This window comes from Echeneis naucrates, chromosome 7 (assembly GCF_900963305.1).
Source record: "Echeneis naucrates chromosome 7, fEcheNa1.1, whole genome shotgun sequence".
Taxonomy (NCBI): domain Eukaryota; kingdom Metazoa; phylum Chordata; class Actinopteri; order Carangiformes; family Echeneidae; genus Echeneis; species Echeneis naucrates.
In genome coordinates, this window is record NC_042517.1 from 490552 (window position 1) to 507280 (window position 16729).

Here is a 16729-nt window from a genome sequence, read left to right on the forward strand (position 1 = left end):
TCTTGGCCATCTCTCTTCGGCTGACCAATGGGGCAGCACATCAGCGTCCACACATGTCATGCGCGTGGAAGAAGAGAGCTGAAATTGTTGGGCCCTGATTGGACTTGGACTTACCCAACTTTAGCCAAGAATGCCTGCCTGCCTTTTCCTGCGGTCCTTGAATGCATGTTGGAGGGTGTGTCCAACCTGACAGTCAGGAAGTTAAGGTCATGAAGGGGGTGTGGTGAGAGGTGACATCAGCAGGTTCGGAGCCACCGCCCTGACGCTGCAGCAGTTCACACTCAGCAGGACACACAGCCGGCCTGCAGGTACAGGTAAGAAAACCAGCAGCCCCAGACCCCCAAACTGGGACTGGACTGGCTCAGTGTCCATATTTGAGTGTTTGGTAGTTTGGAGAGGAGGTTTGGTGGTCTGTGTGTCACTATGTGCTGTTCTGGTGAAGGGAAACACAAAACTGTTCACTCTGCACTTCCTCAAACCTGCACCACACACATAGAACTTTAAGAGGTTTAAAGTTTAGGTGTGTGTGAATTGAGCTTTGCTTGGCCTAAAAGTGTAACAGTTAAAGAAGCTTTGCGAAGAGGTTCGAGTCTGTTCAAAAGGTCTGATCCAGGTAGACTTTGGAAGATTATGTGAAGTTAATTTGAGAAGGTCAGGGCTGGAAAGTTGCTCAGAATTTGTCTGTGATGATTGAAGCTAAACCCTGTTAAAGATGAACTCATTTTGAATAGCAAATTGTATTCTGTCAAATTAGTTCCTCACTGATGTTTTGTGTTTCCGTTTACTGAAACAAACCAAAGGGTCATCAAAATCCCATATTTAAATTAAAAGTCCTGATTTTAACTTCTCCAGTTGGATTTTGAAGGGTTGATCTTTAGAAACTCAACAACAGGTTTCTATGAACCACACTGTGTCTGACTGAGGAATGATTCCCAGAGTTCACTGTTGTGCTGAAAGGGACTCAGCCCGTGAGGAAACTCAGATATATCACAACACAGAGCTGCACAACCAAACAAACAGAGAAGCACTAAACAATCTGTGCTGTCCACACTTGTTGTGCTTGTGTCCAACCAGTGGGACAGTGAATGGTAGCTGAGAGATCTTAATCGTATAATGGTGCAGAAAAGTGTGTGTCTGCGTGCACTCAACTTATTGTAGCTCAACCGGTCCCTCTACTTCCAAACCTGGGAGGGTTAGAGAGCAGCTGACACACACAGACACACAACTGAACTTTGTGTTAACTAATATGCCCACTGTGTAACATTGACAACAGTCAGTCATTAACAGACACACAATGAGCCGACCTGTTCTCCAGTGTGCTGGACTGTGTTCAGGCGTGCTCACACATCAGTCATGTGACTGTAGGAAGTTTTTGATTTGAAGGAAACTCCAAAGAAGCAGAAATATTCACTGAGCTCATCTTTCTGACTGATGCATTGTGGGATACTTGGAGGGCATATTAACATTCAGACAGCTCCTCCTGGAGTCAGGGCTGGTCTTTTTATATTGATGTATTTTTGAGTGAAAGTTGATTACTAAGCATTTTTTCTCCGGTTGTGTCTGCTGTCTCTGCTGTCTGTCCATCACAGAGTGTGACAGTGTGTTTTAAAAAAGTCCCTTTATTTTGTCTTTTCTGCTTCCTGTCTCTGGACTTCCTCAGTGCCGGTTCTATTAAAAGTCTCTGTGTTATTACTGAGGAGAAAAGTTCTTTCATATCCTTTTGTGGCTTCAGAGAACTGAAGCTTCTCTTCATTCTCCTGAGGAGATTGAATGTTTGTGTTCAGGGACACAGATGTAGCGGCCTTATCAGACTTCTTTTATCTTTTCTAAATACAACCTTGTGTTAATCCACAGATCCAGCTTTGAGGTGTGGGAGGAAGTGATCTCAGTGTTGTTTCTGTTTCTTCAGATGGGATCAGTGGAAAAAGAACATTACAGTATCACCACATTTACCCTTTCACAGGAAATCACACAGGTATATCAACAGAGAGCTGTGGCCATTTCTTTAAAAGTCAGTCAGTCATAGTAAACAGGTTGTGTAACGCCTGAAGGGTCTCCGGTCTGAACACGCTGTCCTTCTTCTGTCAAACCAGTCAAACTACTCAACCTGGGACGTTCCTCCGCCACAGTCACAGAGGGAAGCTCATGTTCAGTTAATGTTTAAAATCACACACTAACCAGATTTCCTGCTCATGTGTTTGTTGCTGTATTTTGGATGAAGAACGTTGTACGGGAAGGACAGGGTCCATAAAGGTTTGTCCTGTTCAGGCATCACCAGGACATCTGGGGTGTCGGCAAAGAGAGAAATACACCACAACACGCACACAGCCTGACTTTAGGACAAACAGGCATGTCACGTGCTGTAAAGTTTGTAAAGTAAATGGTTTTATGTTGTTAGTCGTGCTGCTGTGAATAAAGACATTCCTCTTTCTGCTACAACACCTGCTGCTGTTTTATTTTGGACTCTCCACAGGAAACCCTTTGCCTGACATCAATGACGTTGTGTCTTTTGTGTGTCTTCTCTTCACAGTCCAGCCATGAGGTGGCGCTCCACTCATCTTCCTCTCCTTCTCTTCGTCCTATTCCTGTCAATCGGGACAGTTTTAGGATTCAGAATCTGCTCTTACAATGTGAAGAAGCTCACTCCACAGAAAGCTTCAAACTACAGAGTGATGCACACTCTGACACGGGTAGGAGACACACACACAGATAGTGTGTTTGTTTTCTGATCCAGGTTTTTTATCTCCTTACCTTTGGGACAGAGTGGGCGTGGCCTTGTCTGGGAATCTCCACCCAAACACAAAAACAACAAAAAAAACTTTGTGTTCAAAAAGTCCAGTTTTCTGTCAGGCTTTCTGAGCAGGTTTAATGAGCTGGAGAGGAGGAAGATGGATGATCAACAGACTCCAATGAAAGACTGACTGAAACTCAGGTTTGTCTCTGCCTCTCTCTCTGCAGATTGTCTCTCGCTGTGACATCTGTCTGCTGCAGGACGTCAGAGATCCCGCTGGTACAGCCATCAACTCTCTGATGGGGTCTCTGAACAGGTAAAGTCAAAATCAGAGCAGCAGCTTTCTGAGGAAAACCCAAAGGGTTGTAAAACAGCCAAAATGGAGGTTTAAGAGAGATTTTGTGATAACTGTGACTTCCCGTCTTCCTGTTTGTCATGTTTCACACATTTATTTGAATCAATTCAAAACGTAATCCACTAAAACAAAGAATCCAAAACTGAGTGTCCAGATGCAGATTATTGGAACTCTGCTGTCACATCCTGTTTATTGGTATTATATAATCATTGTGTGTCTGCTGTTCTCCAACAGGAACACTGACAGGTTAGGGTCCTGTCAGGGTCCTAACCCTGATGCCTGTAATAAGAGGTAACACTGGATTTTATATGGTTACTCATTAAAGGGCAGCCTGTCATGTGACGGTCGACCAGGCGTGTCTCAACAGACCAGACTGGAAGAAAAGTATCATCAGATAATCCTGAATTCAATTGTTTATTTCATGAACCTTAAAAGCAGCAGCTCTGTGTGTCAGTGTCAGATTTGGAATAGCATTAATGCAGCTTAGCACAAAGTAAAAGAGAACCTTGAACTGGTGTCTCACTGAGCTACTGCTAACTGTTGTGTTAACAGTACCTTGGACCCAGAAACTAGCTTCTTAGCTAAAAAGATGAAGCATGTTATTGAGATAGCTTTGGAGTTGATTGTGTTTTTGTTTTGTGTGATGTTGATCGATCAAGGCTAACAGATTCCTCCTCCCCCTATGCTTGTGCTAAGCTAGGCTAAATCTCTCTGTCATGTAATCTTAGTAATATTTTGCTGGACCTGCTACAAAAATTAACAGCTAATTCATGTAAACAAGAAGGTGTTTCTTAGTAGCTTTGAATTCATAATCAAGATGATAAAGATTAATTACTTTGCCCTCAAGAGCAAACCAGCATTTACAGTGATCCAATCAAAGCTGTGATTTTAAATGTTGGTGCAACTAAAACTTTACACAAGAAACACACAACTCAATCACAACATCACATCCTCTGTCACTGAGTTTCATGTTCCATTAGTCCTCAATCCACTCAAATATAGTGTACAGATATGTTTTGGTTTATGACCCAGGTTAACCCCAGATAAATTCCTGGAATGCTTAGCTTCCTGCTTTCTCTCTGACGTCTAACGGGGAATGAACAAACAGGTTGAAGGGGCAACCTGAAAAACAAGTCCAGACACAGAAAGACGGGACAGGAAGGGTCATCAAAGGCTGATGGGTAATAAACGGAGGCGCTGGTTCACAGTCACCAGTGTCCTGTCTTTACAAACTGGTGATTGGTGTCCAGTCTGCTCATTGGTGGTCAGGCCTGTCACATGTTTATTTATTAATGTTTAACAAATACGTGTTGGTTGGTTTAGCGGGGACTGATCAGAGGGTAAAATGATCTTAACATTGTTTGTGCTTGCATGCTAACTGAAGACGGACACAGTGGAGGAAAAACTGCATGAGAATTATCAACAAAAAGTACAGAGATGAATCTGAGAAGAGGTAGAAAACTTAAAAACATCAGTAATTAAAGATGACAAGATGCCACAACTAGACTCACAAAACAAGTTTGGTAAAAAGGTGAAATGACAGTTTCACACTTTAACTGTATCTTTATTAGTCTTATGTTCTATAAAACCTTTCACCACAGAGACTAATATCTCCAGCTGTCATTAAATGCTTAAGGATTTTTAACTATGAATATCAATCATACATTAATATTTGGTTTCAGTCAGATTTCACACGACTTGGCTGGAGGAAGTCATAGAGATTGAGGAGCGCCTGAACTGTACAAAATAATTTTAGAAATCTGGATTGTTCATGTTCTGCTGTGTCCAAAAACTAACAATTACGTTCTCGTGCTTTGTGATTGATTTACTGACAATTATTGATTTGATTATTTTGTACAAATGATCAAATTTAATGTACAAAAATTTACCTTGATTAATGAATTTTTTGCCCTGACGTAAAGATTTGAGGGTTGTGGGAAGAAATTATCTGGCAAAGGAAAAGTGAAGTATTTCTTCAACAAACATCTTCTGTGGGGATGAAGAATATCCCCCTCAAAGAGTCTTACATCATGATTTTAAAATAAAACCTGTCATGCAAAATAAAAAAAAATCACTCATAAAACTTCCCCATTCTCTGCCGGTTAAATGTTCACTTGCTGTGTGTTTTCGTTGTGTTGAGATATGAAGAGGACCATCACTACAAGTCAGTGAGCAGTAAAGGTCTGGGAGCGTCCGCAAACAACCTGGAGCAGTACGTTTTCATCTACAGGTGAGACTGAACCGGCACCTTTAAGTTTCCTTCAACTCCAAACCATTCTTCTGCTTAAAAACACCAAGATGGCTGATGGATAAATTCTGTGTGGTTGAATGAGGGAGAATTGGGGTGTGGCTTCCCTGAGTGGCAGGTGGGGGCAGAGACTGGAGCTTCAGCTCCTCCTCTGTGCCCATTTTTGGATTACCTTAGGGGGCGGAGTCGTCGGCCTCCTTCATGTCAGCCATCTTTCTTTTCAATCAGGAATAAGTCGGTGACCGTGATGAGTCAGCATCAGTACGGGAACAAACCGTCCTTTACCAGGTCACCGTTTGTCATCCAAGTCCAAACCAAAGGCACTGGTCAGTGGACTCACAACACAAAAATTCATCTTTCAGCTCATTCTTTTCTCCTTCTGGTCCTGGTCCCTGTCCCAGTCATAACCCTCCTCTCTGTCCTGCAGCCATCAAGAATTTCATCCTTGTTCCTCTCCACACTGACTCCTCGAAGGCCATCCAGGAGCTCAACAACCTGTATGACATCTTTGAGGACATCAGCCAGAAATGGAACAACACGGTGAGGAAACGGGCTTCAACACCGTCAGACTGGACAGAGCTGAAGGCTGCTGTTAGCCGGCATCTCCCATCTCTCTGTGTTTGGTATAAAAACTGCTTCACTCTCAGTCACAGGTATATTCATTTGTGTCTGTGTGTGTCTGTTGTGTGTAGAATGTGATGTTCCTTGGAGATTTCCACGCCGCCTGCGCCTACGTGACCCGAGCTGACAAGAAGAAAATCAGACTGTTCACTGACACCAAGTTCTCCTGGCTGATCAGAGACAAAATGGACACGACCGTCAGCGACAACACCAACTGTGCTTATGACAGGTGTGTGTGTGTGTGTGATGGGAAACATTCAGAAGAAGATATCAATGACAGTATTAGTGGTGTACTTTAGAGGAGCAGGTGTAATCTGTCCTGTGTGTGTGTCAGGATCGTGGTCCATGGGAAGCCCTTCCTGAAGGCGATCATTCCATTCTCTGCAAAAGTCTTCCAGTTTGGCAAAGAATTCAAACTGTCTCGATCCAAGGTACGTTCAGCCACTTTTTTTGAGATGCCTCAGTTTGCATCTGTCTGAACTGTTGCTTCCATCCGGCAGGTCCTGGACTTGAGTGACCACTACCCTGTCGAGGTGAGCCTGAGGAGCTCCGCCCTTCTCCTGCAGACCACGCCTCTCCTGATGCTCCTCCTCCAGTACTTCCTGTCTGCTCTGTGAGTCTGATCACCTGGTCGTCTGTGCACTTACAGTTTCAGGTGACCTGGTCTTTATGGTTATGGCCTCTTATGATGCAAGTCATCTGTATGTGACTCATGGATGAAGCCTGATGACTTCATCAAACTGGGACGTTACAGGAGCAGAAAGATGGACCATTTTAAATTAAAGCTGTTTTTATTTGTGCTGCAGACAAACAGGCAGCATCAACATTTCCAGGCAGTGAGTCCTACTGCGTCATGAATGGTTAATAACATGGCATGTATTTTTATTACATCGTCATCCAAAAGCAGGAAGTTGGAGAATACACACTGACAGCTATGTTATAATGTGGAAAATCAGCTATTTATTTATGCTGAATAAGGCTGATTACCAGGGACTGCTCTTGTGATTATTCAGGTTTCTTACATCTGTTATTACAGATGTTATTACTGTTATAAACAATGAAAGAGAAACGCACAACTAGAAATGTGTTGGACTGGAACCGATAACGTGGCTGAACTGGTGCCAGCCGTCCTGTCAGGGTTTTCTTATTGAATGTATGTGCAGAAACTCAGCTCTTTAGTTTTATTAACGGCTTTATTTTGATTTTTACATATGAACTTTCCTCCTTTGAGTTTCTCTTCAGCTTTTCAGGTGTATGTTTGTTGGATTGTACAGAAACTGGTATTAACAGTATGTTTTTATTGTTCAGTAAAGTTTTTAATGTTGGAACTAAACATGTGACTTCCTCTTGATTTTATTGGAGACAAACTGCATCACAGTGAGTTAATAAGATTTCAATCTGCACAAATCATTCAATAAACAAGATATTTAAATACATGAAGTTCACCAGTAAATGAAAAAGAAACTCCAAATTCGTCACACACAAGATTTAGTTCTATTTTGAAATAACTGATGGCTCATTGACACCGAACCAACTGTGGCAGGTGCTAATAAACAACAAACACACAAACATTTCGAGCAAGAAGCTGCCAATAAACAACAAACTCTGCTGTTTCACTGTGAGGTGAAACGCTCAGCTGACATGATGTTTGTTTATGATCACAGATGGAGCCGGCTTTGTTTATTTACAGGTGACTTTTTAACTCCAGAAACAGGAAACAGGAAATGGGCGGTTCCCAATCTGCGGCCCAGGGCCCTCTGGTGGACCATGAAGGCTTTGCATGTGAGCTGAGACATAATTTACATAACTGTACAATTTTGTACAACATGATGTTGTTGGCTTGAAAAGATGAAATAGACCAGAGAGCGGGGGCGGGTTGGGGGCGGGGCTACTGTGTGATTGACAGATGCAGGCTCCGTCCACCAAATTTAGTAAAAACATGAGCAGTCTGTGGATCCGGTCTGTCAGTCCTCCAGATGGCGCTGTTTCCAGGGCAACCTTTTCCACCACCGAAGAAGAGCACCGAGGGCCTCAGAGCAGTGATCGTCTATTTTCGTGAAGATGCTTTAATCTTCAGCTAAATAACTCTGTCTGAAAAGGAAACACTCCTGAAAGCTTCAAGTTTGCTACAAACCAAGACTTTTTAAATAAATCCAGTCAAATCACACACAACATTCCCTGATTTTTACTCTATTCCTTATTATTTTTTATCTTTTCATTCTCCATTAATTCTTCCTGTTTTACAATTCACTGATGCCTTCAGTGTTTCATATAAAGCACTTTGTGTTCATAATAAACGACCAGTGTTGGAAAGGAAGTTTTTCTTTGCCACTGTCACCAAGTGCTCATCGGGGGATCTGTTGGGTCTCTTTAAATAAATTTATAAAGAGTTTGGTCCAGACCTGCTCTATATGTTATGATTTGGCGCTATACAAATAAATCTGATTTGATTTGATTTGATTTCTTGTTGATCACATCATTCGTGTTAGTCATCACCGGAGAACCGGGCGGAGTGAAGCCTCTTCCCGCCGCCCTCTCTGTTCGCCGCTTTAGGAAACGTGGCCTTAGCGGACTCACTGTCGGCGGAGCGGATGAATGAGAAGCTTCGGCTCCGACCTCCACCGACCGTCCGCAGATCCAGCTCCTCCAGCTCCGAGTCCCGTCTCTGAACCGCCATGTCCGCCCCGGATCAAGCCCCGGCCCCGGCCCCGGAGGCCGGCCTGGACGCCCTGAACGCCACCGACTCCAACGGGACCGAGGCGCTCAACGCGACGGCCAAATTCGTGGCCACCCCGGAGGGCACGGCTCTGGCGTACGGCAGCCTGGTGCTCATGGCCCTGCTGCCGATCTTCTTCGGGGCGCTGCGGTCCGTCACCTGCTCCAAATCCAAGGTACCGTCCCCGGGTCTAGGGCACCGGCCCGGCGGCCGCTCGCCTCCGCCGGCTAGTTTAGCTTGAGCTACCGAGCAGCTCACGGTTCCGGCTGGCTGTGAAGAGCTGAACATTTTCAGGGAATAATCCCGATAATAATCCCGATAATAATCCCAGATTAACTCGGAGAAAACCACCGATGGGTGTTAGAACTGGTTCTGTTTTAACACAACTTCCGGTCGCTCCAGCTGTTGGCGGCTGTTCGGGTCTTTGAACGTCTCAACCTGTTGATGTGTGTTTGGGGCCGAACTGAAGTCCGGAGACAGAGGACAGATGTGTCCAGCTGTTGGACACACGTCAGCTGAGTCAGTGACGTAAAGTCCTAAAAATCATGGACAGGTGGGCAGATAGGTGTGTCACGGACATGCGCATTAAGAACTCCCACATCCGCTGTGATGATGATGATCATGATCATGGTCATGGACTGTATTATAGACTGTCTCTGGACCAGAACCCTGGGCCAGAACCCTGGACCAGGACTCTGGACCAGGACTCTGGACCAGGACTCTGGTCTGGGGAGTCTGAGACCTTCATCCTATCTGTGCACCATCAGGAGGCCATCAAAGGCAGGCTGTGTTGAAGTCTATGGGAAAAAGTCCCCCCTCCTCCCTGATGAGTTTCTGCTCTCAGTCTGAAATACAACATGATGTTCATTTAGAGGGAAAGGGGGGGGGGGGGGGGCTAGGGGGCGGGGCTACCTTGTCACCGACAGAGAACAGCAGGTCAGCTCCACCTTCTCCAAATCTTCCCCTGCTTTAAAAACCAACATGGCCGACAGAGTTGGCGCTTGCTGTGAAGGCTGATCCGATTGGTTCACTGACTGACTGACTCTCTTTGCACTTCATTATTCAACTCATTCTAAATACAACAGTAATGATGATAGTAATAACTTTGAGCTGAAACACACTGAAGTTTGTCCACCTTTTTTTTTTTTTTTTTTTATTTAATATATAATTTAAAAAACTGAAATACAGAATTTTACCTTCAGATTTTTGTGATTGTGGTGTTGAAATGATCAGCAGTTGATGATGAAATGTTGATGCCATTTCTGTTGGTCTCGTCGTTCGTTTGTTGCCGTTCTGCTGCAGCACAGAAATATCAGCTGCTGTGATGTGGAGTGTAGTTTGTTCAGACCTAATTTTGGTTCTTAAACACACACTCCTTCCTCCGGCCGTCAGCTCTTCAGGTCTTCAGGCCTTTAATAAATAGACAGGTGAGGGTTCGATTCCGGCTGCTGAACTTTGCTGCTCTGTCTGTCTGGAATCATGAAACTGTTTCCCCTCAGATTCAGCTGCCTGCTTGATCCTGGGGGGTCGTGGTTTGGGGCCTCTCTTCAGTCCTCCTCCGATCTGATCCCTCTTTCTCCTTGTCTGTCTGTGCACATCTGTCTGTCCTCCCATCTGTCTGTCTCTCGGTCCGTCTGTAGGAGCTCGGAGAAAATGATTACGATTCTGGTTTCAGAGTGAGTATGAGAGCAACGAGAGCACAAATACACACAAACTGTACACTGCTGGTCTTTGGCACTAACACAACGGATTACACTTTCACACTGGAGGTGTTGGTGAGCTTACTAACTGGGAGGGGTTGGGGGTGTTGGTGCTCTGCCTGAGGAGATGTGGAAATATTCACTGTTCAAGTGAAACTAAACCAAAGTTCAGCTACACAACGCTTTTAAAGGTCCATCTGTAAAGGTAGACCTCCGTTTGGAAACGTACATAAAACAAATGGAGCTCAGTTTAGAGAAACTTGTTTTTTTAAAGCTGAACAGACACCAGCAGCTTGAGACTCACACTTCATTAACAGATGGTGATGTCACAAACACTTGTGTTGTGATTGTGTTGTTGTTGTTGACTGGCATCAAACTGTTTGAGCTTCGATTTTCAGCCTCAGATTACTTTGATCATCAATAAAAGATTAATAATCTTCTGGCCTGTAAATTAAAAACACAATTAACAAGATGATACAACTGAGATTGATGCCACTTAGTGTGTGTGTGTGTGTGTGTGTGTGCGCGCACGCCCGCGGGGGTGTTCTTGTGTTCTTTTACCTCAGCAGTTGAACTGGTTCTGACTCAGCTCTGGACAGCTTCACTGTGGAACCTCCCTTCCTGGTCTCTGTTTATGATTGAGGGTTCAGGGTCAATGACTCCGGTTCTCCTGTGAGGTTGAACTGATCTGGATCCACTGATCCTGTAGTCCTGTCGGGGGGCTTTATTTCAAGAAGACTAAGAGTCTCAGGACTCCTTCATGCATCAGATTCTGGTCTTATGCTGCAACAAGGATTCTCTTTCTGTCTTCATCTCCTTCCTATCATGTCCTCTCGTCCCAGTTTCTGTCTCGGGGGAGAAGACGGAGGAGAATATAGATGGAGGTGACTCTCAGGGACACGTGTCGGGTCAGAGCCAAGTGAGACGATGTCCTGATCACAAAAGACGAGTTCAGACGAACCTGACCACGACCAGGGGTCAGTGTGAGACCGGGCCAGATCGGTCCAGTCTTGGCTGAAGCCCCAACACTGATCACTGTGGTTCCTCTTTAACTGTTGGTCTGAACATCAGAGTCCACCAGGGTCATCTCCAGTTTCCTTGTTAAATCTGATCAAACTAACTTCATCACTTCAAATAAAACTGAAGTTCAGAGGACATTTTAAACATTTTAAACACAAACTGGAGGCGACACTGTTGCCTGGCCGCCACAAAGCTGCTGCAGATTTGGCAGCTTTGTTCTGATAACTCTAAGAAAGGACTGAAAGGAGCTTCAGCAGCTTTTAGCAGCAACATTAAACTTTGTCTCGTCTCACAGGCTCATTTAGTCTTCTCCTTGTTGGTTCTCTCTGTTGACCTCCGCTCTCCTTTCCCAGAATTCAGCAGACATGCCGGAAACGATCACCAGTCGAGATGCGGCGAGGTTCCCCATCATCGCCAGCTGCACTCTGTTTGGGCTCTACCTCTTCTTCAAGGTAACGCTGAGTTTCCTCTGCCGTCCTCCGATGGCGCCACATCAACCGTTCAAAGTAATTTGACCCGCGTTTGTCTGCAGGTGTTTTCTCAAGAGTACATCAACCTGCTGCTGTCGGTCTACTTCTTCGTCCTCGGCGTTCTGGCTCTGTCTCACACCATGAGGTAAAGACGCACACAGACACACACTGACGAGCTGCACTCTGACATCTTGTGTTGAGGTTGTTTGTTGTTCACGTCCCTCTCGTCTCCCTCTCTCAGTCCTCTCATGTGCAGGATCTTTCCTGCCTCCTTCCCAAACAAACAGTACCAGCTGCTCTTCACTCAGGGCTCCGGAGAGTCCAAAGAAGGTGAGGCTCACCTGGAGGGAAGACTGAGCCTTCTGCTGCAGTCGAGTCCAGCTGATAGTTCTGCTTTTGTTTTTACTGGGACGGTTTCTTCAGGAGGAAGGAAAACCACTAAGTTTTATTTAATCCTGATTCAGTTTTCAGTTGGTCTGTTGTTGGAAAAATGACAAATTAAAAGAAAATGAAAAAATGAGGCAGAAGGCTGCAGTTAGCTGCTAGCATGCTAACTTCAGTGGAAGAAAAAAACCGACACTCAAATGGCTTCTCTGGATCTTTCTGCAGAAATAGTCAACTATGAGTTCGACACCAAGAACTTGGTGTGTCTGATGATCAGCAGCGTGGTGGGCGTTTGGTACCTGCTCAAAAAGGTAAAGACCAACGTGGAGGCCAAAGGTCATCTTTGTGCCTAACCCTAACCCTAATTATGCTCTGTGACATCACAGCACTGGATAGCCAATAACCTGTTCGGCCTGGCCTTCGCCCTCAACGGCGTGGAGCTGCTTCACCTGAACAATGTCAGCACCGGCTGCATCCTGCTGGGGGGGCTGTTCGTCTACGACGTCTTCTGGGTGAGACGAGTCACGGAGCCGAACACGTTGTTTTAGAGATTATGTGTGCAGGGGTCAAAGGTCAGTTTGGGAGTGGATGTGAGCTGTGTGTCTGTCTCCAGGTGTTTGGGACCAATGTCATGGTAACAGTCGCCAAATCGTTCGAAGCGCCAATCAAATGTAAGTCAGTCCTCGGTCGCTCCGTCAGGTGCTGTCTGTATGTCTCCATGTCTGATGGCGTCTCTTTTCCTCAGTGGTGTTTCCTCAGGACCTGCTGGAGCGCGGCCTCGAGGCCAGTAACTTCGCCATGCTGGGTTTGGGCGACATTGTCATCCCGGGCATCTTCATCGCACTGCTGCTGCGCTTCGACGTCAGGTAAGGCCACGCCCCTGCCAGTCAGAGGTTTGATGATAAAGCTGTGGTCGATTCTTATTCTGAAATGACTTGTCCTTCCTGCAGCCTGAAGAAGAACAGCAGGACATATTTCTACTCCAGTTTCTTGGCGTACATCTTCGGGCTCGGCCTCACCATCTTCGTCATGCACACCTTCAAACATGCACAGGTGCGTAGTGGTGATGGTGGATGATGTCATCACTGGGGCTTGAATACTGACCCTTCCTGTCTCCTGCAGCCCGCTCTGCTCTACCTGGTCCCGGCCTGCGTCGGCTTCCCCGTCATCGTAGCACTCATCAAAGGAGAGCTCACAGAGATGTTCAGGTGAGTAACCATGGCAACCACAGGTCCCAGCAGTGTGTGTGGTGACCCGAGTTGACCGGTCTGAAACACAAAACAGGAAGTTTATCAAAATAACAGATCAGAAAAATGATCCTGCTGTCGTCATGTTACAAATCTGAATGTGTGAAAAACCTCAAACATTTTAGTAACATTAAAACTGAGGGGGGGCAGTTAACCCCACAGGAAGTGTCTCCTCCTCCACCTGCTGCCTCCCTTCTGTGTGTTTATCCGTCCATTCTCATCCTCCATCTTTGATAGTGACGTCTGGAGGCACAGCTCTACATCGGACACTCCTATTGGCTGTGCTCTTCTCCTCCTCCCCTCCGCTCATATTTAATATTTCATCATGAGTCTCCGTGATGGATTTAATTTTAGATTTAGGACAAAAACTAAACCCCGCCTCTCTCTCTCTCTCTCTCTCTCTCTCTCTCGCTGTCACCCCCCCCCATGGTTTTATTTCATCCTCACCCCTCCATCCCTCGTCTCCCCCGTCTTGCCCTCCGTGGTTAGCTATGAGTCGTCAGAGGAAGTCCTTCCTGGCTCTCCCAGACTCACTTCTTTCCCAACTGTCAGCGGCTCGCCTGCCAGCCTGGCTAGCTCCATGGATGCTGTCTCTATGGCAACAGGCTTCTCTCCCTCCCGCCGCCGATTACAGCCCACCTCCATGTAGAGGCCCCACCCCCTTAACTCTCCCCTACCTGTCTCACCTGAGCAGGTAAATAGCCCATTAACAGGATGAGCAGCATCAACGTCCGTCTCTTCGTCTGTTTGTGTCACCAACAAAACAGCTTCTTACATATTTAATATTCAAATTCAGTTTCACCAACTTTGACTGATGTTTCAGTGAAACGAGTGGCTTCAGTTCAGATGATTTTCATCACTGAAGATAATCAGTAAGATCAATATATCCGCCTCTGATTTCCGATCAGCGTCGACTCATTTGGTTCATAATAAGAAATTTAAATATTTAACATGGAAATGAGATTCAAATATGTGAAACTGCAGGTCAATGTTTAAATATTAAGGTTGACATTCCTTCAAACTCACTTCTCTCTTCCTGATTGGTTGTCTGTCACACAGTTTTTATGAGGAGGCGTTCACTGTCCTCTGGAGCTTCAGAAACAAATCTATAAATACAATCTGACTTTAATCTTCACCTGATCAATAGATTTATCAATAATGACATTAATCAGGTTTTTTTCCCACCTGACGAGCCTCAGACTGAATTCTGCTGTTTCTTCTGTTGCAGATACGAGGAGTCCTCACCTGAGGAGGCGGGGACTAAAGAGGACCTGTCAGAATCAGATAAAAAGGACCAATAACATCCATCGCTGCCCCCCTCCTCCCCCTCCCCCTCATCCATCCTACTGCCGCCACATTTCACAGAAGCTCCTCCCCCTTCTGCCTCTCCAGCTTCCTGTTTGTCGCCGGGGGAAATGGAGCTCATGTCACCAACGTGTACATCTTTAAGAATCCATGGGAGCAGCTGCTGGTCTCCATGGTAATGGGCGCTGTCTGGTGGTGTTACAGCAGAGGGACGCAGTGCCTACCCATGATTCCTCTCCGCCGCCGCCTCATCACGGCATCACCATCCCCAGAGCAAGCATCACGTTGGACTAACTCTCACTTAACACTGATCACCGGATGGAGGCGGAGTCGGTGGTGATTGACAGTCTCATTTCCCGTCTGTGGTTCAGCTCGTTGGTTCCCGTTGTTTGGGGACTGTTTTCTCTCGCGGATTAATCCTGATTTCAGATGGTCTGATTCGGCCTGTTGATGTGACTCATGGTGTTATATGCCGGCTGTTTTGGGCTGATTGAAAGTAAAATTTTCTGTAATGTTTCCTCAGACTTCAATTCGTTTGAACCGGTTTAATAAAAAAAAAACATGATAACAAAGTCCAGAGCTGTGCGGTGTTGACAGAGTCTGGAAGGGGCGGGGCCCCATGGCCTCCTCATCCAATAGGCTATAAGAAGAGCTGAGCAGACAGGAAGTGAAGTGATTCTGTGTTTGAAGGCTGATCTGATGTTTTCCTGGTTGATCAACAAATATTATATTATATCTTTTCCTCCGTTTGTAAAAAAAAAAAAAGGCACAAAAAATTTAGGTCACAAAACCGAAATGTGAAATTAAATGGATGAAGGAGTGAATTCCATCTGAAATGAAGACTACTGATTTTGACCTGATCAGACAAAAGAAGGCGATCAGATATTAGCAGATTCGTCTTCAAATATTTGTCAAGATAAAAAAACTGCAGGTTAAACATCAAATCTGAGCAACAAAAATCAGCTTCAACATCATCCACTCTGAAACAGAGCGGCTTTAAATGTTAAAGTTTGACTTAAAAAGGGAAATCAGATTCTCCTCAAATTGACTTCATCACTCAATTCGATTTTTATGAGTCGGACTTTAGTTATTTATGTCACTTGATCTTTTTTAACCAACGTCATTATCCGTGATGGGAACGACCTGATGTTGTAAATCTTATTTTCAGACTCAGTCGTATTCTTGATGTTCTGGATGTCGATGCTTTATTAAGAAAATGCACAGTTTTGTATTTTGATGTTAAAAAATGGAGGATCATTTTCATCTTCAGCTCGGTGATGTTCAGCATCCTCTCATTTTAAATATAAGGTACCTGAAATGTTTTCTTTTTTTCTTTCTCTTCTTCTCTTGTTGTATTTGTGCAGGAGGTCGTTTCACGGCTCCGACCATATCTATTTTATTTGCAATAAACTTTTTGGTGTTTCGATCACCATATAGAGAAGCATAACTCAGAGTCTCTGCGTCCTGTTTCCGTTTTCATGGTCAGCAGTAGATTTTATTTTATAATTACTGTAGAATTTAGAATTTTACATGAGGAGTAGAAACATCGATGTTTTAATTTAATCTAGTTCAATAATTCAAGGGAGAAGTCAGTACGTTTTCTGACAACAAAAACAAAACTGACTAATTTCAGAACCGACCTGAATGAAGTCTGCCGAGAACTGAGGGAGAGGTGAGTGTCATGGTTTCCACGGCGACTGAGTGTCAGTTTGGGTCCAGGTCCGTTAGGGTCCAGGTCTGACAGAAAAAGTTTCTGGTCTCTTCAGGTTCATGTTGTTGTTTTTTTTATTCGTTATTTCTTCCATTAAAATTCTACGGTGGCCCAGAGAGCTCAAACTTTAACAACTCTGATTCTGAGCCCTCTGGGCCACTGTACTGTTTCAACTCCTTAAAAATGTTTTAAAACAAATCTTTTCCGTTTGTGTGTCCTGA

General features: G+C 44.9%; 2 protein-coding genes across 7 annotated transcripts; both read left to right on the top strand.

Moving 5' to 3' along the window:
• The first annotated feature begins 162 nt into the window (after positions 1-162).
• LOC115045648 (deoxyribonuclease gamma-like) lies at positions 163-7288 on the top strand. Of its 4 annotated transcripts, XM_029505425.1 has the most exons (11): positions 260-314; positions 1855-1975; positions 2531-2690; positions 2959-3047; positions 3321-3377; positions 5227-5316; positions 5563-5660; positions 5762-5874; positions 6027-6184; positions 6290-6386; positions 6456-7288. In XM_029505425.1, exons 3-11 carry the CDS (start codon positions 2538-2540, stop codon positions 6570-6572), a joined length of 972 nt encoding a protein of 323 aa, XP_029361285.1. In that variant the 5' UTR covers positions 260-314; positions 1855-1975; positions 2531-2537; the 3' UTR covers positions 6573-7288. The 4 variants fall into 4 exon arrangements, with proteins under 4 accessions (XP_029361284.1, XP_029361287.1, XP_029361285.1 ...); XM_029505424.1 differs by lacking the exon at positions 1855-1975 and having other exon boundaries at positions 163-314; XM_029505426.1 differs by lacking the exons at positions 260-314; positions 1855-1975 and adding an exon at positions 2147-2348.
• Positions 7289-8480: 1192 nt separating this feature from the next.
• Positions 8481-15626, top strand: hm13 (histocompatibility (minor) 13). 3 transcript variants are annotated; one of them, XM_029505422.1, is made up of 12 exons: positions 8481-8846; positions 10312-10347; positions 11745-11843; positions 11924-12006; positions 12103-12191; positions 12471-12556; positions 12632-12757; positions 12859-12916; positions 12991-13111; positions 13196-13298; positions 13368-13453; positions 14721-15626. In XM_029505422.1, the coding sequence occupies exons 1-12, from the start codon at positions 8631-8633 to the stop codon at positions 14791-14793; spliced, it is 1176 nt and encodes a 391-aa protein (XP_029361282.1). In that variant the 5' UTR covers positions 8481-8630; the 3' UTR covers positions 14794-15626. The 3 variants fall into 3 exon arrangements, with proteins under 3 accessions (XP_029361282.1, XP_029361281.1, XP_029361283.1); XM_029505421.1 differs by lacking the exon at positions 10312-10347 and adding an exon at positions 13982-14137; XM_029505423.1 differs by lacking the exon at positions 10312-10347.
• Positions 15627-16729: the final 1103 nt, after the last annotated feature.